This window comes from Callorhinchus milii, unplaced genomic scaffold, assembly GCF_018977255.1.
Source record: "Callorhinchus milii isolate IMCB2004 unplaced genomic scaffold, IMCB_Cmil_1.0 Scaffold3, whole genome shotgun sequence".
In the NCBI taxonomy this organism is placed as follows: domain Eukaryota; kingdom Metazoa; phylum Chordata; class Chondrichthyes; order Chimaeriformes; family Callorhinchidae; genus Callorhinchus; species Callorhinchus milii.
This window is the reverse complement of record NW_024704744.1, coordinates 55,001,485-55,026,293: the sequence shown is the minus strand read 5'-3', so window position 1 is coordinate 55,026,293 and position 24,809 is coordinate 55,001,485. Positions and strand designations below refer to the sequence as shown.

General features: G+C 40.9%; 1 protein-coding gene across 1 annotated transcript in view; it reads left to right on the top strand.

The window, feature by feature from the left end:
• The window catches only part of LOC103178966 (WD repeat-containing protein 64), an 85,201-nt gene extending 64,662 nt beyond the window's left edge, over window positions 1-20,539 (top strand). Inside the window, exons 19-26 of the mRNA XM_007893985.2 lie at window positions 9,023-9,125; window positions 10,334-10,395; window positions 11,112-11,224; window positions 12,459-12,644; window positions 14,196-14,298; window positions 17,175-17,255; window positions 18,759-18,884; window positions 20,447-20,539. Coding sequence (XP_007892176.2) covers window positions 9,023-9,125; window positions 10,334-10,395; window positions 11,112-11,224; window positions 12,459-12,644; window positions 14,196-14,298; window positions 17,175-17,255; window positions 18,759-18,884; window positions 20,447-20,539 — 867 coding nt within the window. The remainder of the gene's footprint in view (window positions 1-9,022; window positions 9,126-10,333; window positions 10,396-11,111; window positions 11,225-12,458; window positions 12,645-14,195; window positions 14,299-17,174; window positions 17,256-18,758; window positions 18,885-20,446) is intronic.
• The last annotated feature ends 4,270 nt before the right edge of the window (window positions 20,540-24,809 follow it).

The window sequence follows — 24,809 nt, the reverse complement described above, 5'->3', positions numbered from 1 at the left end:
TCATAAGTTTCCATACTAACAATAAGGACTTTACACATACAATTGTAAAATACAAGTCTCTTATTTCTTTCTCTCTTGGTTGTTCCTCAAGACCATTACAGTATAATATTTTTTATGTCATGGTCATATAAAATGGATGGTATATTTCTCAGTTTCAGCGCCTTGGGACATCCTCCCGACGTGAAAGGCACTATACAAATGTAATTTTGTTGTCCTTTGTTGTTGGAATCAGTTTAATCAGTTTCACAGAAGTGTTGCTATTGGAGTTGCCCTGTGATGCTATTTACTTTCCACCCGACTATTAAATAATAATACCATAATATTGTATCAAGCTTTAACACAAATCATATCTCCTCCACTGTGTCTAGTAAATTAACTACAAGTTATGTTTTTCATATCTGCAAAATGCACCATTTCCAATTCATGGTTATTCAAATTATAGGAGTGTGTGGCTGAGAATACTTTAGAAACAAATGTAAAAAATAATTCTGATAAGTGAATAAAGAGTAAAATTAAATATTTGTCAATTAATTGAAATTGGTTTAACTCTTATTTTAAGATTGTCAAAGATTTAGATTATTCTAGTGTTAGAATTATCAATAATTCCATTTAATTTTCTTTACTTTTTTGTTGAAAAGGTCACAGCTTCTAAGCTAAGTATGAAAGAATCAGGTTAGTAAAATATTAATAATCCTTGCATTTGATATAATGTCTCACATTGGGAGGATGTGAAGACAGGATTTACTGTATAGCATAGTGTAATTTGTAGGCAAATGTGGCAGCCAATGTTCATACACTTGTGTCCGACAAACAGCCATGAATAGCCATAAAATGTCATATTTCATTTGGGGGATTATTGACCCTGACACCAAGAGAAACTTGCTTCTTTTTTCGAATAGTGCCATATGATCTTTAATGTCCACCTGAACATGCAAACAGGAGCTGAATGTTTTATCCAAAGGATGGCACCTCCAACGAGGCAGTGCACCCCCAACACTACAGTGGCGTGTCAGTCTACACCAAATGAGTTCAAAGTACTGTACCATTGCATGTCAGCACTGTCGTGTGTGAACCAAGCTGAAACTAAAGATGAAAATATCAGTCTGAATTCAATTCGTTCAATATCAATTGTTAGTTCCATGTGTCTAAGCTAATTCTGTGTGTGTTATTTTGCTTTCTATGTTGGCTTTTTGCATATTATTACCTGTTTTATACAGTTTAATATCTTTATACGGTTCTGTACGAGGATTTTGAAATCAATTGGGTTATATGATACAAGGGATGTTTCCTTTGGTAGTTTAGCATCCACTTTAAATCAATATCAGAATACTGCAAAACTGCAGCAGATATTTGTGGGATCAATCCAACTAAATCTATTGGCACTGAAATTCAGATGGACCTTTTGTTTCTGTTTCCCAGTGATTAAAAATCATGTAACTGCACACGTGTCACGACAGAAATCACTGGAAAATAAGCTTAAAGAGAATTTGTCAGAACAACTGCCTAAACTTGAAGTTACACCCATCCTGGTATCTGCACATCAAGATGGTTCCATTCAATTTTGGAATATGGAGGTAAAAAAAACTCATCTTTTTTTAAAATGCGTCATCTTCAAATCTTTCATTTTAAACCTAAACTCTTCAGTAATGCTCACAACATTGATCAGACAATAGCAAACTAAAATTATAATTCCTTATAAACTATTTGCTTCACAATAACCGTCAGATCATGAGTTGAGGAAACATTTCTTCACTCAGAGGGTAGTGAATTTGTGGAATTCTCTATCCCAGAAGGCTGTGGATGCTCAATCATTGAACATATTCAAGACTGAGGTTGATAGATTTCTAAAGGATAGAGGGATTAAGGGATGTGGGGATAGGGCGGGTAAATGGAATTAGGTTAGAAGATCAGCCATGATCTTATTAAATGGCGGGGCAGGCTCGAGGGGCCGAATGGCCTACTCCTGCTCCTACATCTTAAAGTCTTTATGGTCTTATCATAATTTTTGCTTTTGTTGGTAAGGTTACAGATGGTTGTGAATATGTGGAATGTTCTGCCCCAGAAAGCTGCCAAGGCAGAATCAATCAGAATATTTAGCAACAAATTACATTTGTATAGCGCCTTTCACGTCGGAGGATGTTCCAAAGCGCTGGACAGTCAGGAATTTGGACCCGAGCAGGGGGTTGGGATCAGGAGGTGGCGAGGGCAGGGAGGGTAGGGATAGGTGTGTGGCCAAAGGCGCAGTCGAAGAGGAGGGTCTTGAGACGTACCATGAAGGAGGCAAGGGAGGGTGCAAGGCGAAAGGAATGTGGGATGGGGTTCCAAAAGGTTGGTGCAGAGAGGCTAACGGCCCCACCATCGGCAGATCGGGCAGCGGACATGGAGCAGGCCGGAGTCTGCTGAGCAGAGGGGATAGAATGAGAGATAGATAGTTGGGAGATTGGGATATGAAGGGGTATGGGTGAAAAGAGCAGAGCACTGGGATTAAAAGATCTGCCAACATCTCATAACTAGTGGAATAGGCTCATTGGGCTGAATGATCTTCTCCAGTTCCTGTTTTCTTATGTTTCCTACATGTTAAAGGTTGTGTTGAGTTTGTAGATGATTTATTTCAGTCTCTCAGATTCTCATCGATGGGTTGGAGCATTAAAAATGTTTCTGTTTGACAGAACACATTTTCTGTGATAACCTCAGACCACACAGGGATTCTTCTTTATAAAGCTGTGCAGTCAGTAAGGGATTAGTCACTTATGTGAAACATGACTGATTTAACTGGCTAAGGAGTAGGAATATATTGAGCTTGTCTCTGGAAAATGATGATGAATTTCTTGCTTCTCATAGCAGCTGGAGATAAAGAAATGAGTTGTTGAATAAATATTTAATTGATTGTGACGTAAATCACAAAAGCTATTCATATTGCACTAATGATGCCAGATAGCAGCATGTCAGGCAGTTAAATAATGAGATTTTCAATTTATTCTTTTTACTGAATCGCTTTTCTCGATTAACAGTTTTCCAGTACCTAAAAGGAAATTAGCAGGGCATGTAAGAAATTTCCATTAATTCCTTAGGTTTTTTTACACATGAGATTGAAGTGAAACAAACTGCTTCTTGGAACAACATGAATAAATGCTCACTGAAGATAAATTTGTATTTTGACAAATTAAATTAGATAAATGTGCCACAATTTTTTTTTTGCCAAACTGGCCCATTTGTTAATACAACTGGAATTTGTAAATTTGGAAGTTTCACGGCATATCAGTTATATATTGCACTTCATGTTTATATACATTGAATAAGCTTTCGTAGGCGTGAAAAGACCACAATTTATTGGAGTGTAATAGATGGCTGTATTCACTTTGCTATTGAGTGGGAAAGGCTTAGACTGTTCCATTATACATCTGATAACTTCTAAACAGCTGTACTGTTACCATGGTGGCACTGTGAGGCATCAACTATAATACTGAGGCTACAACTCAGAGTGCTTTGTTTATAACAAAGGCTTTGGCTAGTGGAAGGCATACTGTGTCATCAATCATTGATGTCATGGTTTCCTATACAAACATATCAGATCTGCAGTAATAATCCTTGCATTTAATATTGTGCCTTATCAAGTCATTGCAATGTCTCAAAGTGCTTCACAGGATTAACTCTAAAATGCAGTGACTATGTATTTTGAAAGCAAATGAGACAACCAATTTGTACACAGCAATGAAACACAAACAGCCATGAATTGAATGACCAATTTTATCTGGAGAATTGTTGACCAAGACACCAGGATATCAGGAGAAATTACCTTCTCTTTTCAAACTGGCAGGTGGTTTAATGTGTCATCCTAAGGATGACATCTCCCAACAATGCAGCAGATCCCCTGCAGCATTGACTCTGTACCACAAAATGTACTGTGATACAATAAGTAACATGTCTGGTAGCGGACAGGCAAATAATGCCCAACATTGGATGGCAATAAATCAGGCTTCTTGATCATCATTGCTCTACTCTCAGAAGTATTCCTAGTAGTATAAATGGTTACAAATACACACCACATAGAAAATGATATTCAGCTGACTCCACTTTGTCCTGTTATGCTCTTAGCAGTACAGCATTCAAACTGGAAAGATTTTGTATTGAAATGCAAGGTGATGTTGGGAACTGTTTGCATTTACTATTTGGAGGGCTTATATTGGACAATTCAAGCTTTTCTTTTCCGCTTTTCACCACCAGTGCAGTCTAATCTTTTCCAGCCACCAGTGTTGCAGGATTGTGCAGTACACAATGGTTTGTTTCGCAACAGCACCATCTACAGTGTAGAAAGAACGAGCGTATTTTCAGATTCCTTCTGATAAAAAAAATTCTAAATTGTGTGTTAGGACCAGATTTGATTGGCATTACTGCCATATCTCATTTACAATGTCCTTTTTTTCCCTACAACTAAACTGACTAAACCAGTAACTAAGAGGAGGGGGATGGGGAGACAGTTATTCTGGTCTACTTGTTAAATGTAACAAATCTTGTGATGTTCAACGTAATAGGAAGTCAAAAGATAAACTAAGCTTTGTGCACAGATCAGAATAAATTGTCAGATTTTTATCATCACTTCCCTTTTCCCTTTGCTTGTGAAGTTCTTTCCTTTTGGAAGTGTTCAACTACACAGCAATCGGTTACCCTCCAGGACTTCACCAAATGGCTATTATGCAGGTGGGAGCTTAACGAGTAAACGTCAACAAATGTTATCCATTGAATTGGGGAGTATTACAGCCGAGCCCTAGGTCATCCTCACCTGATTTGTTTTGTAGAATAAAGTTTGTGAAGTTTGCTATAGAACTGTAGAAATAGTCAGCCTGGTTCAATTGATTGAACTCACGCCTCTGAGTCATTCTCTCTGGATTATAGCTTTTAGAACAGTGGAGAGCAACTGACCACCAAATGTTTGTAGCAGTACCCATCTATTAACACCAATCCAATTTTGGAAACCACTATCCAATAAATGCATTCCATAGAACATGCAGAACAGATAGAGGTGCAGATAGGGGTAGATTACGAGACTGAACCACTAAGGCAAGAACACATACAATCCTCACATTCGCTTATTTTGTTTATCTATGTGAAGTCCTGTGTTGTGTTGAAAAGTGAATGGTGAGAGGATAGTTCAGCTGGACCTGAGTGGAGTATCACTGGGAGCTCAGTCTGCAATGTAATGTAAGTTATTGATCTTGCTGGGAGCTTTGTCTGTAAACCAAAGCCAGATTGGAAAACAAGAGCAATCAGGAAAGATAAGCAAAGACTGAGAATTACAGGTAATCAAAACACAAAAAAGGTGTCTAGGAACAGCAACGACAAAATTACATTTGTATAGCGCCTTTCACGTTCGGGAGGATATCCCAAGGCGTTGGACAGTCAGAGTTTCGGAACCGAGCTGAGGGGCGGTATTGGGGAAGGTGGAGGGCGGGGGGGAAGCAGGGTGATCGAAAGCACAGTTGAAGAGGAGGGTCTTGAGATGGGTTTTGAAGGAGGCAAGGGAGGGGGAGAGGCTGAGTGACTGCAGGATGGAGTTCCAGAGGGTTGGATCAAAGTAACAGGTCCGCTCGCCAATGGTGGGGTGGGCGAGGCTGGGGGAATTGAAGCAGACTGGAGCGGAGGGAGTGGGTAGGATGATAGGGGGTTAGGAGGTCACAGAGGTAAGTGGGAGCAACACCATGGAGGGCTTTGAAGTGAGGACCAGGATGTTGAACTGTATCCACTGTGTGATGAGAAACCAGTGGAGTCGGGCGAGAATGGGGGTGATAGGGTAACGGAGCTTGGTGTGGGAGAGAACACAGGCTGCAGAGTTCTGGATGATCTGCAGTCTATGGAGGGAGGGCTTGGGGAGGCCGACAAGCAGGGAGTTTGCATAGTCAAGCCTCGATGTAATGAATGCATGTATAAGGGTTTTGGTGGCCTGAGACACTGCCCAGCGTGGAGGGCACCACTATTATAAGTGCAAGATGTTGTTGTTGTTGGTGTGAGACAGTGGCGGAGCTGGGCGATGTTGCGAAGGTTGGGCAACGCAGAAGGTCATGGCATGGATGTGGGGTAGAAAGGATAGTTGAGGGTCAGAAAAAACGCCAAGGTTCCGGACTGGCTTAGCAAGGTGGAGTGTGCATCTGATGATGGTGATACTGTCAGCGCCTGAGGTGTGGAGGCACTGACAGGAGCCAATCAGGAGGGCCTCAGTCTTATTGATGTACAACTGAAGAAAGCTCTCATCCAGGACTTGATGTCTCACAGACATTCTGTCAGGACAGCAGTGGCCCTGGAGTCAAGGGTGGAGGCAGAGAGGTAGAGTTGGGTGTCATCCGCATACATGTGGAAGTTGACCCGATGTCTGCAGATGATGTCACCAAGAGTGAGCATATAGATATTGTAGGGGAGAGACCAAGGACAGAGCCCTGAGGAACACCGCACAAGATGGGGCTAGAGGAGAAACCGTTTGTGGAGATGAAGTGAAGGCGGTGTGAAAGGTACGATCTGAATCAGTCAAGGACAAAGCCATGAAGGTTGAGGTGAGAGGAGAAGCAGTGGATGAGGATAGAGTGATCAACGGTGTCGAAAGCAGCAGAGAGGTCGAGTAGGATGAGGAGGCAGAGGGAGCCCTGGTCGCAGATGGACAGAATCTTTGACTTTGACCAGGGCTGTTTCTGTGATGTGGGCGGCACGGAAACCCAATTGGAGGGGTTCGTGAAGGGTTTGGTGGGAGAGGAAGGAGCGAAGCTGAGAAGCAACATAATAATAATAATAATAACAAAAATAATAATAATCCTTGTATTTGATATAGTGCTTTTCACATCTTCTAGACGTCCCAAAGCACTTCACAGAATATATTGTAAAGTGAATTGACTGTATATTTATGGGCAAACACGGCAGCCAATTGCGCACAGCAATGTCCCACAAACAGTCATGGATTGAAAATGACCAATTTATTATTGTTTTCTTTTTTTGGAGGGATTATTATTAGGCGTGTGGTGTAAGGAAACTTGCCCAAGGTTTCGCCCTGCCTGGAATTGAACTCAAGTCTCTCACTTGCAAAGCGAGTGCTCTAACCATTGAGCTACAGGACTCCGTTCCTGGACCTTGGAAAGGAAAGGGAGGTTGAAGATGGGGCAGTAGTTTGAGAGCATAGATGGATCCAGGGAGGGTTTTTTTAAAGATAGGAGTGATGACGTCCATTTTTAATGGGATGGAAACAGTACCAGTGGACCGGGAGAGGTTTTTAATGTGATTAGAGGGGCAAGGAGGTGCAGCTGGGAGGCAAGGAAAGGGCTAGGGATGGGGTCGAGGGAACAGGTGGTCAGTTTTACATGGGTTTTAGAGGTGGTGAGAGAGGAGTGGGAGACAGGTGCAAAGGTGTGGAGGAGGGATGGGTAGGGGCTGAGGTGGGAGGGAGAGATGGGAAGGGTATAGTAGATGGAAGGGCAGAGGCAGCTGAGCAGATCCCCTCAACTTTGGATTCGAGGAAGTCCAGGATCACCTTGCAGTTGGCATTGGAATTTAGGATGGGTGAGGCGTGAGAGGGTAGGCGGAGGAGCTGGTTGGTGATGGAAAAGAGGAGCCTGGGGTTGACATTGCTTTCCAAGATTGTCTTGGAGTAGAACGACGATTTAGCAGAGGCAAGGGCGGAGCGGTAAAATTTGATTTGGTCCAGCCAGATCTGCTGATGGATCATTAAATTTGATTTAAGCCAGGTGCGCTCAGCAGCACGCACCTGTGCTTTAAGGGAGCGGAGATGGCTGGTGTACCATGGTGACTTTCATGCATAGGAGACGGTTCGGGAAGAGAGGGGAGCACGGGAGAGGGAGCTGTGGAGAAGAGTGACAAGGAAGATAGGTCATTGCGGGAGGAAGCCCAGAGGGAAAAGAGTTCAGATGACTCTAAGGCAGCCGAGAGGGAGGAGGGGACGATTTGTTTCCACGGGCGGTAGGAGATAGAGGTGGATTGGATGATGGTGGGGAGAAGGATTGAGGAGTTAAGGGAGATGACGTGATGGTCCGATTTCACTTTGTCAATGATGGTGAGGTCCGAGACAGTGAGGCCCCGTGTGATCACCAGGTCAAGGGGGTGATCGCGGACGTCGGACCGGTCTCTGGTTGGATGTTGACCAGGAGAGTCAGCGTTGGCCGCGATTGCTGAGGTGGCGAATCCCACGTTGGCTCCACACGACTCAGGTAGGTGGGCCTCAGGAATGTACAGGATTTGAAAAGATCACTTGGCTGATCCCAAAGTAAACAAAAAACAAACAAAGCTATCTCTTGTATCCTTCAATTGATTTCTTTGCCAAATAACTGTTTGATTTCCTCTTGATTTGCTGACACAACCTGCCCCCACCACCTTCCTAAGTTTTCCACAGATTAAGCAATTAAGTGTAAACTCTCTGACCATCGATCCTTCTGAGCTTAAGTCAATGTTTCTATTGATCTGGATTTTGAGGCAGTATTTAAACAAACACATAGGCGTTTAGTTTATCTGTAACCTTTTACCACATTCCATTCTTTTTTCTATCAAAAAAAGTATACTGTAATTCTGTTGCGGTTTTGAAGATTGTTTTGTGTGACACCCTGTGTTGTGTAGAGAAAGGTGAATGGTGATCTTGAAACTCCCTTCTTTGGTGTAAACGTTGCTATTTTTTCTTTGACATGCCCTGGTAACTCAGACGCCCAATTCCAGTAATTGATGTAGTTATGCTTTGCCGTTCCCTCACTAATGCCAATGTGTGCTTACTGTACTACTATATGATAATGAAAAATTGTACATAGGGCAAAGTAAAGAGGAACAAGTTAGGTAAAAGAGTATCTGGCAAATTCGATGTGAAGATGTTCTGGGATGATCAGTAGCACTGGAAACAGTTCCAACAAGAATTGCACGGTACAAAGAGGCTGAATGTGTTCTAGGGTATATTCTGTGAAGCACTTACAGACGTGTCAATGACATGATAAGATGCAAGGATAATTATTATTAATAATCTTTGCCTCATTTATTTTGTTTACAGGGAAAGCAACTGGAGAAAGTCCTACCCACCATTCAGTTTTCTCATCCTATCACTGCTCTCTGCACGGATGAGAATGCTAATGTTCTTTTAGCTGGCAATCAGAGTAAGTGGAGTTGTAAAATGTTTTACTAAAGATGCTTCTTCATGTGCAAAGTCCATGTGCATGTCTGAAGTGATGCACAAGCAGGTGAGCTTCCTGTGCCGTATTAGCATGTGTCATTTGGTAAATGCATCATTTTGTAGCACTCTACCTCAGAAGGCTGTGGGTTCAAGCTTCACGTTGGGACTTTGAACTCACTCCAAGGCAGTGCTGGGGGTGTGCTACATTACATTGGTGATGGTAGCTTTTAATGATTGGGGGTATTCAGGGTGCCCTTCCTTCACCAATGGAAATCTTTTCAACTTGTCCAAAAATCATTCTTGAAGCGAAAATTGCACTTGGGCAGGGTGAAGAAACAATTCCAGACTTTCCTGATATCAATGCAAGAAAAATCTCGCTGTGTCTCTTTGTATAGGCTTCAGCTCTGAGCCCCGAGAGGGGAGAGCGATGATTGACAGGGGGAGATGATCATTAGGGAAGCGTGATGCTTCCACGCTAGCCAACATTAGGGCAGCCTGGGGGCAAGAGTACCTCTGGCTTGAATGACAGCTTCAGGAATGAGAAAAACAAGCGACAACCCCTGATGAAATGTACCAAGTCCATGTTATAGTTTGTTTAATAGTGAAACTGAAATATCAGAGTGAGTTGGGGGACAGGGGAATGACATATCTATGTTAACAGAGCCTTCCTGCTTAAACCACCTCCTGCTTAAAACCTATATTGGATGCTTTTCAATATGTTAATGTTATTTGCTGCCTGTACCATTGCCATTTATTTTGAAATATGAGCCATTTATACCTGCTCTTCACAGTTGTACGTGAACTGTGTGAACCTCCCCCCTCCCTCTCCCCCTTGCTTAGGGTCAGACTCCGCCACCGTCAAGCGCTCCGGGATGTTTCCCCACGTGAAGGGCACTATATAAATACAAGTTGTTGTTGTATATCTGGCTAAGAATGTTACATAGAAATTAATAGAATTGACAGCACTGAAGCAACAACTAATCCATCATCCCTCCCAATCTGCCCCCTCCACCTTTCCTATATCTTTCTCTTCTCTTCTTTCTCCTGTATGCAAACATTCTTCTGTAAGATTTTTTGTTCAGTGATTTGCGGAACAATGTACGAACGGTGTTTGTAATAAGATTTCTTTGGATTTCAAAACCTGTTTTCTCATGAACCCTTCATAAGATGATGCAATATATTCTCATTCAGGAGGATACATATCAGCCTGGAATATTGAATCATTTCTAGATGATCCATATCTGCTGAATAGGGTAAGTTTCACAGTCCAAGAAGATTTGCTTTAGCAATTTAGGAAGTAGTATTGTTTAAGAAAGTGAGAAGCTATTGAATAAGTCATTCCAACAAGCCATATAGTTTGTATTCTGCTCCTAAGCTTTCTTATTTGTAGCATAATTCTGCAAATTGAAAGATAAAATAATGATTTAACACCTTTTGCATCTTTGTCTGTGACCTTCAATACTAGGTGTCAGTCTGACTCAGTTGATAGCAATTCTGCCTCTGAACCAGAAGGTTGTGGGTTCAAGACCCACATCAGGACCTGAACACGTGTAGTCTAAGCTTACACCAATGCAATGCTGAGGGGTATGTTGCATTGTTGGAAGTGCCATCCTTCAGATGAGATGTTAAACCGAGTTCCCATCTGCCTGTTCAAGTGGATGCTAAAGATCACTATGGACCTACTCAAAAAGAGAATAGGTTTCCTTCCAGTTTCCCTCCCAAAAAATGCTCATTCATTTTGTGGCTGTTTGTGGAACATTGCTGTGTGCAACTGGGCTGCAAATACACAGTCAATCCACTTCACAGTATATCCAGTGATGGGGTTTGGGACATCCTGCCGACGTGAAAGGCACTATACCAAATGTAAGAATTATTATTATCAATAATACTGTAGCTGGGGCAATGTAGTATCACATTAAACTATTTAAAAATTAAAAATTAAAATATTAAAAACTATTTCTTTTTGTAGGAGTCTGTGAACCGGGTAATCAGTTGGAGAGCCCATTCTCTGAAAATAGTCAGCATGTTCTATGTGGACAGCAAATCTGTGGTTGTTTCTGCTTCTCTGGACTGTTCTCTCAGGTATTGGACAGTAGCAAATGTTCTTGACCGTTTTTGCAACAGGCTGGTATTTAGATTTGGAACTACTTCTTTCCAACACTATATGCTTAGTCTTTACTTATTCCAATTACTGCACCATGTCAATTTAGACATGTGATCTGTTCTTGGTAAATATAAAAGTAGACTGAGAATAGAGGAAAGAACAAGGAGTCCCATTCCTCATTGTGAGAGTGTATACTTGTGCTGAGTGTATTTGTCTTTCCTGTGCTTTTAAATTAATTTAATGCCAACAACCTGTCATCAGTTTTTTTTCTCATGTCAATAGTGCATTCATACTGCTTTTCCACTGCATAAACAAAAGCTCTTCCAAGGCCTCAGAAAGTTTAGGTGAAAATGTGTGTTTTCTTTTTGATACTATCTATTAGGAAGAGAGGAAAGGGACGAGGAAGGTAAACAGGGTCTCTTTCTGTCCAAGGTAATGTGTCTGACAATGGAATATTAAAATCAAGTCAGCCTTCTGTGCCAGTCTAGTACTCTAAAATACGCTTGCAATACTCCAAGGCAATGTTGTTGATGGACTAGCCAGCTAGCCCGACGAGGCTTGGTGGGCAAACCTATCCCTGAGGCCACGGATCCTTCCCACTTGGCTTCTGCTAATACTGCACTCAAGGCCTAATAGGTAGTGTGGTCCTAGTTGGACAGTAATGGGAGACTTGCAGTCAGAGATTGAAATGGCAAATAGCCATGAAGTGAATAACCATTTTTATTTGGGGGATCATTGATCAGGACATCCCTTCTTTTTTCAAATAGTGCCATGGAATCTTTTAACGTCCACCTGAACCGATCAACGCAAACTTGGTTTAGTATCTCATCTGAAGGATGGTATTCACAGCAATACAGACAACCCCCAGTAATGCATTGGTGTTCAAAGTCTCCACTTAGGACTTGAACCCATAAGTTTCTGGCTAAGAGGCGAGAGTGCTACTGACAACTGTGGTACTCACAATTTTGAGTATCCAAGAAAAATGGCAGTATTCTTGAAAGATGACAAACGCCAAAATAGGCACACAAAAAAAAGGCCCGAAAGCAAAAGGCTGGTTGCAAATTTGAGTTTTCTGCATTAAGTAATTGCAGGTACAAATCTGTTCTTATTGCAAAATGCATTGGAGCATTATTCAGTGAGCCTGACTTATTATTTACCCTTTAAACTGTTAATACAAATCCTTGGTTACTGATTTTTTTTATTATTATTTAGGCTTTGGTATGCACCAAAAGGACATTACATTGGGTACTTTGGCCAGCACAGTGCTTTGAATTTAATGCCCCCCACCGATTTCATGTTGCCCAGTGACATAGCTGAAGGTCCAGTGGAAACCAAGTCAAAGAAATTTGACAAGAGTGATAGTGTGTTGGACTATCCTTTAAAGTTGGATTGGGAAAGGTGAGATCTTAAATATAGTTTGAAATTAGTTGTAATTTTAATAACAATAATCCTTGCATTTGATATAGCACCTAATTGCGTCGTCAAACATCTTAGAGAACTTTACAGAAATATACTGTGACCATATTTTGTAGGGCACTTTTGCAGGGTATTTTGTACCTCATGAAGGGCACTATATAACTGAAAATTGCTGTTGTTGTTGTTGTTGTTAAACCAATGTTTCGCAGCACTACATTGGAGTGTTACCCGATGAACTGAAGTGAGATTGAACCCACAACTTCCTGACTTGGAGGCAAGAGTCCTATCAACTAAGTCAACAACAATAACTTGCATTTATATAGGGCCCTTCACATGAGGTAGCATCCCAGAGCGCTTGACAGTGTAGAATCTAACCCCGAGCCAGGGGTAGGAGGTGATCATAAGCACGATCAAAAAGGTAGGTTTTTAGGTGGGATTTGAAAGTGGGAAGGGAGGGGGCAAGGTGGAAGGATTGAGGGAAAGAGATCCAGTGTTTTGCGACGATGGTGGAGCGGAGGAGGTGAGGGCTAAACAGGAGGCCGCAGCCAGCCGAACAGAGGCAGCGGTTGGGTGATTGGGCAGCAAGCAGATTGCATAGGTAGGGAGGATAAGGGCACAAAGGGATTTGAAAACAAGTGAGAGGATCTTGAAATGCATCCATTCGGTGATTTGGAGCCAGTGGTGCGATGGGGGTACAGAGTTTTGTGCGGGTGAGTATGCAGGCGGCAGAGTTTTGAATTAGTTGAATTTTGTGTATGGAGGAGCTGTGGAGACCAATGAGGAGGGCATTGGAATAGTTCAGCCAGGAAGTAACAAAGGCTTGGACGGGGATTTCGGCTTCATTGGTTGTGAGGTATGGATGGAGGTGGGCAATGTGACGGAAGTGGAAAAAATACGTCAAGTTTTTATTCATAGCTGGTTAAATTGGAAGTTAAATTAGTCTTTTCATGGTGAATGGTTTGCTACCAGTGATTATTAAGACTGAGACTATAAGATTTGAAGTGGAAGAACATAAAGAAATCAGAAAGAGGGCAGGAATGGGATTAGAACTAATGTATGAGTCAACACCATACGACAAGGTTGAAAACTAGGTTTAATTGGCCAAGTGTGCTGTTATTTCTATGCATTCTCAGAGTACCTTAGATCACACATAAAAAGTGACCATTTTGGAACGTTCTGGACTGTTGTTCCTTTGGATCCATATCCAAGTATGAATCATTGGGTTTAGGAGGAGAGAAATTTTAGAAAAAGAAATGTATAATGGAGATACGAACAAATAAGTATGTATGGCATATGAATACATTTCCCAATGGAAGTATTTTGTCTCAGTTTTGCTTTCCTCAAGCCACTTTAATAAAACATTTTCATCAACACATCTAGTAACCTTATTCAATAGCATTACCACGCTGAAGCTTCCTGTCTTATTCTCCCATTTCTTTTCAGTTCATAATTTTGCCCATAGTTTAAGGTAACAGTGAATGATTTTTCCAATAGGATCTGGAGAGTAACTATTTTTAACTGTGTTTTGGTTAGATGGAAACCATTTGATCGGGAAGCCTATCTGCTGAAGCAGCAACGAAAAGTCCTTGATGTGGATCACGATAAGAAATTCTTCAATTCAGTGACGATACCTAGGGTAGGAATATGTCCTGTGCAATTGTGTAATCCTTATTCCATATCTCGCTCTCTTCTTGTTCTGAAAGTTTGAGTCTTTGTTTCTGATTCATCAGCCTTTTGCTTCTGATGATAATAGTAATCCTAGCATTTGATGCAGCACCTTATCACATCATTGAGAAATCTCAAAACACTTCATAGAATTTTACTGTAAAATGCAGTGATTGTGTATTTGTAGACAATTGTGGCAGCCAATTTGTATACAGCAATCTCTCACCAACAGCCATGATGTCAATGACAATTTTACCCAATGTGACCATTTATACAGTTTTACATTTTCAATCTGCAGTTCACAGTAGCAACACAAATTTTGAATTCCCTTCTCCACTCTATGTGCCACATCAATAATAATTTTTTTTACCAGATACCATCAAACACTTGATTCCTGGTTGAATGTGCGCAAGCTGGAACCTATCAATGACTCATTTGTGGAGAGCAATTCATCACTGTGAAGGCTTTGGTGGAATTATACCTATTTATAACAGTATTTTTAAAAAGAAAATAATATTGGCTTTTTTTTAATAATTTCTGCATGTAGCCAGTCTAGTGATTTAAAACAAAAGTATTTTGTTTAAAACATTTTCCGTTATAAAAGACAAAGGCATCTCTTTAAAAAGGGAGATTGGGACCAGCCGAGTAATTATAGAGCAGTCAGTCTAACATCCATAGTGGGCAAACTCAAAACGGAATAATATTAATAACCACTTGAAAAGACTTGGGCCTTGCTCCCTCCTACCTCTCCGACCTACTATCCCCCTGCTTACCAGCCTCTCAGCCCCTAGGCTCTGGAACTTTATCCCCCAGTGCCTTTGCCTTGCCTCCTCCCTTTCCACCTTCAAGGCCGGTCTCAAGACCTTTCTCTTTGACTGTGCTTTCAGCTCCTCTCTCGACTCTCTACCCCCTCCTCGCTCCCTCCCCTCACCCTGACCATTTCCCCCTTGCTCGGGTCCTGACCCAACTGTACAGCACCTTGGGATGTCCTTCCGACGTGAAAGGCGCTCTATAAATGGAATCTTGTTGTTGTTGTTATTAAAAACAATAAGCATAATGTGCTAAAGGCAAGTCTTTCCTGACAAGTCTAATAGTAGTTTTTTTCTAATGAAATAACTGAGAAAATATATGAAGGTAATACTGTGGTTGTGGCATATATGGATTTTCAGAAAGCTTTTAATAAAGTGCCATATAAGAGGCTTGTATTAAAAAAAATTAGGGGCATGGTATTAATGGAAAGGTAGCAACGTGGATAGGAAGTTGGTTAAAGGAAACAAAAATTGACCTGTATTATATGGTTTACATGTTCAAATATGATAACACCCACAGTCGTTACCATGGGGAGGTCAAGACAGAGGATGGAAAACTAGTCGTAGACGGGCTCCCCCATCTCTGTCTTCCTGTGGTCAGATTGCTGGGGGGGTTTTACCATATGGGGAATGTTGATGTGTCGGTTGGTTAATCTAACCCGTGTGTGTCAGCCTGGCTCAGTTGCTCGCACTCTCTCTCTCTCTCTCTCTCTCACCTCCAAGTCAGAAGGTTGTGGGTTTGAGCCCCGCACACTCTCACATACACACATCAGGGACTAGGAACTTGTATTGTCTAAACTGATGCTGCAGCACAGCCCTCCGGGGAGAGAAAGAGCACTGCATTGTTGGAGACGGCATCCTTCGAATGAGATGTTAAACCTCACTCACTTTCCCCATCAGTGAACGGATGTTAAAGATCTCCCGAGGCGTTGTGGAGGTGGGTGGGAGGGAGGGAGAGAAGGGAGTTTTTCTCTCTCTCTCTCTCTCTCCTCTCTCTCTCGTGATCTCGATCCTGTAGGCTAGAGGGAAGCACTTTGATCTCAAGGTGCTATCTGTGGTGCAGGGTGCCATATACCTGCTGTTTCCAAGCCTCAATGTAACACGTGTTTGCATGATGGGTTGCAGCCCCCTCCCTAACATTTTATGACTTCAAAATCCCAAAGCCTGATCCCGTGCCACCGAAATCTGACATCGAACTTGAAATTGCATTGTTGCACTGATGGGATTTGAAGTGTGATCTATACCAATGGAAAGTGCCCAACACAAGAGCAGCCTTCTGTGTGGCATGTGCAGTGATTTCATGAGCCATGTTATCGGAGGTGCTGCAATGACAGTGGCTCTTCTTGATTCTACCCCGGTATAAGGCAAGGTGAAATGTTACAGACCCCAATTACTGCCTTATAACAGGGGTCATCCTGTATATAGTTAACTACAGACCCATTAAGCTGACTTCAATAATTGGAAAACTTTTTCGTAGAAAGAAAATGGAATATTACCTGGAAAAAGTAACTTAACAAATCATAGTCAGAATGGAATCAGAAAGGGTAGATCTCATCTGACCAACCTCATAGACTTTCTTTTGACTGTGGAAAGCCATATCACATCGTGTATCTCGACTTCCAAAAGGTGTTTTACTAAATACCACATGAAAGACTCCTTCACAAACTGGTCACTGGGTATGAAGGAAAAAATTTGTTGCAGGGTTTTATTTGCCTGGTATTTGAGTGAATTGATTGTGAGGTTGCACTTGAAATCTTATAATTTAATAACTGTGGTTTAAGAAGCATAAACACTCTTCATTCCACTAATAACTTTTGAACATGCAAGTTAGGACCAGCCTTTGACATGTTCCCTGACACATTAGGTTTCCAGCCCATGCCATTTCCAACTCTTGCATTTCTCTGGTTTCATTCTCTGGTGCAATTCTGTTTCTCGATGCATTGTGTAGCATTAATAAGTTCAGCAGCTCATTTAATAATTACCATTAAAAGTTCATAAGATAATTAATGTTTCAATGTTGTTGTTTTGTTTCTAACAGCTCAAATCTACACCAGTGCAAAATTCTATATCGGGTAAACGAGCAATGGGTGCTGTGTTTCGTGCTCTACCTGTGTACAATGTGAGTTAAGATTGTGTTTGTGTTTTTTTTTATAGATCAAATAACCTTCTCGGCATCGGTTATCTAATAAAATGTTTCTCTGTGCATTTAGAAACAACAGTAAATTATTTACAACTGTTAAAAAACTTTGTCAAAACCTCAGAAGCTCTCCTACAGCATAAAATACAGCACACTTTTTCATAGCAATCACTCTTTGCTTTAAAATGTTGGTTTGCCTAGAGATGAGGGACTCCTAGCTTGCTCTTTGATGCTTGTGATAGCAGGAAAGTGAGGACAGACTTCTATAACCAGCATTGAGGGAATTACACAGCCATAGAATGAATAGGAAGGTAGTTAATAATCCTGTTATATTCTGTCATGTTTTGGGTCCATAACATTAGACACCAAGTTGTGACGAATCTGAAAAAAAAGTTGGCTGCTTCTGCCTCCAGATCTTAAGGTCACAGTTGATGTCAATTCGATTTGGCTGGTTTCTTTGAGTAAGCATTTTGACAATCACAGGAAGGTGCAACCATGGGCTGTAAAGATACATCCTAATCTTAGATTTGATGTAGCAGCTGCAACATTAAAACTTTTCAGAGCACTCATAGGAAATTGGTGTCAAATGTAGTAACTGTATATTTGTAGCCAGTTTGCTTATACAATCACAAGGTCCTCCAAACAGTTAAGATTGTTCGCCAATACAAGAAATTACCTTCTCTTTTCACAACATCTTTAACATCTTTAGTGTCCCCCCAACAGGCAGACAGAATTATAGCTTAATGTCTCATCTAAAGGACAGCACCTCCCTCAACACAATGCCACTCTCAGTACTGCACTGGAGTATCAGCCTGGATAATGAACTCTTACGTCCCAGCTTGTGGCTTGAACTAACAACCTGATGATCCAGAGATGATATGAAAGCACTGCCAAATGAGCCCCAACTAATACTTCATGCATTGTAAAGACTCATGATAGAGAATCCATACAATATTGCAATGATTATACAGCTCACTAAATATTTATATTGTTAATAATGTAAGGTTAAACAAACGTTAGTTACAGTTATTAATGTACTCCTCACAGCATCATACTCACCAGCAGTATGAGTTACTAATTTCTGAATTATTTGATTTCTCTCTCAAGATTATATAGTAGATGATGTGGAGAAACACAAGGCTATAATTTAATCCCTGGAGAAAAAGAGGGAGCTCATAAAACATATTTTTGTTATCCCTTGATAGAAGTACAGCTGTAAAATGATCCCTCCTCTATTGAACAACAATAACAACTTGCATTTATATAGAGCCCTTCACATGGGGCTACATCTTGGAGCACTTAACAAAATAGTCAATTCACTTTACAGTATATTCTGTGACGTGCTTTGAGACGTCTCGAAGACGTGATAAGGGCGCTATATCAAACGCAAGGATTATTAATATTATTAATGGTGGAGGAGCTTCAGTGTGACTTTTTTTAACAGCAGTTGTTACTAGAATAATCATAGTACTTCATACTCCACAGATCGTTCCTCTGTTCAAAATAACAGGTCAGCTGGATGAACTTTCTAAAGCGAGAATTAATAGTCCAGACTCTATAAGGAAGTTTTTTGTGGGAAGACGTAGAGGATCTGTACACCAAGTTGCCAAGGTAAATATTACTGAGCTGCCAGAAGCAATGGAACAGAGATTGTACTGAATTCATTGTTTTCAATTATTTAACTGAGAGAAGGAAATCTATTTTTCAGTACCGTACTCTGTGTATATCTGTGTACATTGTTAAAACAGGACAGAATTATATCAAAAGTGATTGTATCAGTCCATTTGACTCATCGCTCCAGAATACCATCTTTACCATCTTCCCATTACAGTATGACGGTGACAGGAGAGGGCGGCGATCTTGGTAAAGGCAGAGCAAGCAATGCATGGTGGGGGCAGGAGGGAGGCAGCTTGGTAATACCGTGATCTGCAAAGGTGGTGAGAGTGGGGGATAGCCATCTTGGTAAAGGCAGTGAGCATAATACATGGTTGGGGTGGGAGGGGGAAAGAGAGTTTGGCACAAGTATATCCCAGTATGATCACTGAAAAAAAAACAGCAGATTAAATCTTTTCACTGGCAAGCACAAGGCAGTACAAATAGTACCCAGGCCGGTTAATAAACAACCAGGTAGCAACCTTAATCTACATCTAAGGCTGAAGAGCCCTATAATACAACAACAATTACATTTGTATAGTGCCGTTCACGTCGGAAGTCCCAAGGCGTTGGAATTATAGCAGCTATATAATGCTACTATAATAGGGTGTGATCACCAGTCAATGCTTCTGCGTTCACTGTGCAGAATGATGACCAGTTCCGTCAGCACAGGAAGAGATGTCGGTGGTGACCTGATGCCTTGGGAGTCAGTCTTTTGGCTTCCTGTGCACTGACTGTATTTTAAGGATGGAGGCAGTTCATGTATTTTGAATTTTTGGAGAAAATAAATATCGGGGTCCAGATTACCAGTGATAAGCAAACCCATGTTATAATGAAGCACTTCATAACACGATTCTATTGTAATAGTAAACCTTGGGTGTCTTTTGTGGGAAAATGGAGAAAATCATACTTATGTAGTCAGATGATCTTCCTCGGTTGGGATAAAGCATACTTTATATTTATCTTATACTTTGTATTTGTCCCTATTATAACTGACCTTGAACTGCTTGATACTGGAATTAATAAACATGTCAAATGTAGAAAATGTTCCTTCTTCATCAGAGATCCTGCACCTTGGACACAAAGATGTCTAATCTGCAATATTCTCAAACTGATTTGATGAGATAAAGCTGGCATTTTGATCCTTTTTCAGACTGAATAATTCTGTTATGATGTCAGACTTCCCTGATTCGGAGGATTTGAAATTCTCCATTTGCAAAATTTGAAATTCATAAATCAGTTTGCCACTATCATAAATTAGGTATCCAGCTCCTTCCTACCTCTCTGCCCTCCCTCATCCTAACCCTGCCCCCCACTCCCACACTTGGATCCTGATCCCCAACTGTTCAGCGTCTTGGGATGTCCTCCTAACATGAAAGGCACTTTACAAATGTAATTCTGTTGTTCTTGTTGTAGGCATCAAATAAAACTAGATCCCCCTTTTATAACATGATGGTACAGCATAAAATCAGCATAAAAAAAAACAATGCTGGATCTAACATCAGATTTTTGTATTACAGGTTGCAAAGCGTTCTTTACAAACTGCTGTGACGTGCAAAGTTTTCAAAACCACTACACTGCCATCTGTTTTTTTGGGAAAAGACAAGCCTTGAAGAGCTCCTCTTAAAGTAACAACAATGACTTCTTTAATAAAAATAGGAATTGTTCTGTTAAGTTATTTCCATATACTGACTCACTTTAAATAAAATATCTTAGCAACATATTCCTGTTGATGTTCATGCATAAACAAATATACTGACAAATATTCTTCCTTACGATGAATTTAAGATATAATTATGGTGAAGAAACATGTGGGTAGAAATTCCACTTGGGTCTAGGTTACTCCAAAATTTGTCAAATTCTTAAGTGCAGTCTTTAATTTGAAACCTACAAGCTCTTTTAAGAAATACAGGCTTCAAAGTTAAAACTGAATTCAACGATTTGCCAAATACTGCACAATCTGAAATAAAGTAGATCCAAATGGAATGTCTACCTAATAAAGGGAAATAATGCATTTTTTATGAACCCAATTAATTTTAGTGGGAGTTTTTATGCTCGTCTGAGGAGCATTCCTCTTGAGTATAAGAGTTCAGTCAGAGGCAACAATTGCAGTTTAACAGAAATGTTTCACAGGGCAAGTCAGTAATGTTTTGACACTATGTTTACATTTTTAACCCTGTTATAATGTAGGGTCTGATTTTATGGTCCCAATTAATTAAGTGGGAGTTACCCCTGGTTTCTTGACCAAGAATCATCCAGATGAATTGGTCATTCACTTTGAGATGGTTTGTGTGACATTGCTGAATATAAATTAGCTTCTGGTTTTCCTACAAATACACAGACTATACACTTGACAACAGTTATCTGTGATATACAAGTACTATTGTTAGAATTTACACTTTTTGTATAATGTTAGAATCATAATAGATGTTGCGAACGGGTTAACTTTTAAGTTAAGTGTGTTGTGGGCAGCTGGACTGAAACTCCCTTCACGTACACGAGATAACGGACTGTCTCAAGGACAGTGTGTTTATGTGTGAGGCACGTACACCCCATGAGGTGTTCACGTGAACCCAGCATGATTTCGACCAGATGATCTAATGTCCGCACCATGATTGGATGAACATTGGTATAAGAGTTCAGATAACTTTGTGTACGGGGCCATCCTGGGTCGTGGAGACAAGGATACGGGAAATGGAGCCGTCCCGGGTCGCGGAGACAAGGGTACGGGAGATGGGGCCATCCCGGGCTGCGGAGACAAGGCTACGGCGATGGAAGACTGAGAGCTGGAAACACTAAGACTGAGGATATCAGATGGAAGATTGAAAGCTGTAAGCAAGAAGACTGAAAGCATGAAGAATCAAGCTTGTGTGCTGTAAAGACACAGTGTTGAACTCTTGAACTCGAGATATCTATAGTGGTGTTATTCTGTTATAAGATCTGTTGACTGTACCGGCCTTTGGTCTGACCCATCGGGATATTGGGAAATAACGAACGAATAATAATAAAACAGTCTGATATCTGGTTAGAGGAATTAGCGTTATTTCCTTACAGATTTGGCTGATTTTATTTTCTAACACTATTAATTTATGCACGTAATAATTTGCTGCATAAAACCTTAGAAAATTACAGCTCATAAGAAGACCATTTGGCCCATGAAGCCCCTGAGGTTTGAATCTCTGATTCTGCCAATTACTTCATTTCCATTCACAGGAGGTGCCTATTCACCATATTGACTAAAACCTAGTACTTTCAAATGGAAATGTAGCTGCACTATGAACCATGCTCAATAATAATCCTTAGACTTGATATAGTGCTGATAACATCAAATTGCTTTGCAGATAATTGCAGTCAAGTGAAGTGACTGTATTGAATGTCAGACATAGCAGTCAATTTGTACAAAGAAAAGACTAAAAGGTGAGAGTGCTACCAAACGGTCCCAAATGTACCACATGTCACTACTTGAGCACTCTGCCCAAGTTCCATGTTGGGACTTTGAGCCACAAGACCTGTGTGCAAACAGTCCTCCTTTATGGATCTGAGCTCCCAGGGATGTAGCGGAGAGGCTTCCTCCGACCCATCTGCAAAGTCCAGGATCAAGCAGTGAGGTGAATTTGTGGCAAACACGGGAAGCGACTATAGGGAGGAAGGACTCCTGCCTACACTGATCTGTCGCTAAACATTAGGATGTCTCTGATGGGGTGGAGTGGGCAATGAACATGAATTTGATGGAGTAGAGGCAGTGGGCAGAGGAGTACGGTCACAGGAGATCACTGAGCTCGGTTGGGGAGACATTTGAAGAACCGATTTCAGAGTTAACTCTGAATTCAACAATTTCCTAAATTCTGGATTCTCCAAAATGCTGCAGAAATAAAGAGTAAAGCTAGTCCCAGGCAGGATTTCTCCCCAGTAATGTCCATCGCGTGGTGCAAGAATGAAGCAATTCTTTCACAGAGCAGAAGGTGGCAGCGCAGAACAACTACAGGGCTGTAAATTCACAGCTGCACGGGAATAATAACCCTTACATTTGATATAGTACCTTTCATATTGGTGGTTGTTTTAAGCATTTCACAGGATATACTGTAAAGTCTAGTGACTGTGCATGTATGGTGCAAAGCCGTTGTATGTCAGAACAGCAATAACTGTTTCCAGGCCTCGGTCACCACTCTGAGTTAACCACTGGGGAGCGCTCAGCAGTACCTTAGAAATGAATCTTTTTCACTGCCTTCTCCCAGTAGGGCTGCTCAACATTGTTCTATACACAGAAAGGTAGCTGAGACGAGCAGATTAGCCCATGGGTCTGTGCTTCTAGACTCTAGAATCTAAAGTATAATTCACTTCAATGGCTCCAAGCAATCCACTGCCTACTCAATAGATTACTGGAATTCCCTAACATCCAACATGTTTCATCATCAATGAAATAAAAATAATCCTTGCATTTGAATAGCATCTTAGGACCTCAACCAAAGATCGCTTCTCCAACAAACAGTGCTCCCCACTGTACTGAAGTGGTCAACCTAGACTGAGTTTAAAATCCTAACAAGAGACTTGAATCCTTAACTTCCTAACTCAAATAGGAGAGTATTACCAATGAGCCAGGCTGACACCTATGCAACATGCAAAGCATGGTTGTTGGTTGGTCAACAAGCACACCCAGAGCTCTGCCCCAATCCACTCTATGTAATGAGGTACACTTCACTGTGTAATCCTAATTAGTGGTGATAGTACTTGTATTCATATTAAACGTTACTTACCATACGTCTGCCTCGCTGTCATTCTTGGAATAATCTTTTGCTCATGTTGCTCTGTGTTGTGGCATTGGCAATGTTCTTAACACTTGACATTTCACAGCTTTTAAGTATAAATGATAATACTTAGCTTAAAAAAAAGCTGCATTTAGTCACTTAAGGATTTTTTCCTCTAGGTGTCCTCCAACAAAATGTATCTTGGAACCTCATTCTATTACCTGCTTAACATTGTCCTGTGCTGATTTCCCACATTGTGAGTTTCTGATCAGACATGGAGAGCAGTCTAACATACTTGGAAACAGTTCCATCTTCGACTTATCTCAGAACTTTGAAATCAGCTCCAGCTTTGCCATCCTGAAGCCTCCTTCACTTTTTGTCTCACTCATTCTTAAGGGCTCCATTTGTTACTTAATACTTCACTTGCTTTGAACAATTCAATCTCCTTTTAGTTTCTTTGCGTGAACTTTATTTTCATTGTCAAATCTTTGCTCCTTTACTCTGCTTGTTGTTTCACTTTCTTTTTTCCAAACCAGTGTTTACATTAAACTATGGCTTGCTTTATGCAAAACCATTTTATTGATTTTTTTTGTGAAGTACAATACATTTGATTATAGTAAGTGCTACATAGCCAATACGCTGGATTGAGTTTACACACATCCTGTCAGTGATACATTAATTGTGATGGCAGATCATAGAATCATACAGCACAGAAAGAGGCCATTCAGCCCATAGTGTCTGCGCCGGCTCCAAAAAGAGCAATCCAACTTAATCCCACTGGCCCGCTTTCTCTCCATAGCCCTACAATCTTGTCCTCCCCAAATACCCATCTCTTCTCTCTTAAAAGTTGTTATTGAATCGGTTTCCACTATCCTTTCAGGTAATGCATTCCAGATCTGAACAACTCGCTGGGTGGAAAAAAAAATTCTAACCTCCCCTCTGTTTCTTTTAACAACTATCTTAAATCGGTGTCCTCGGGTTACTGACCCACATGCCAGTGGAAACAGTTTTCCCCAGTTCAACCTATCAAAACCTCTCATGATCTTGAAAACCTCTATTAAATCCCCTCTTACTCTTCTCTGTTCTAGGGAGAATAATCCTAGTTTCGCTAACCTCTCCTCATAACTAAGGTCTTTCA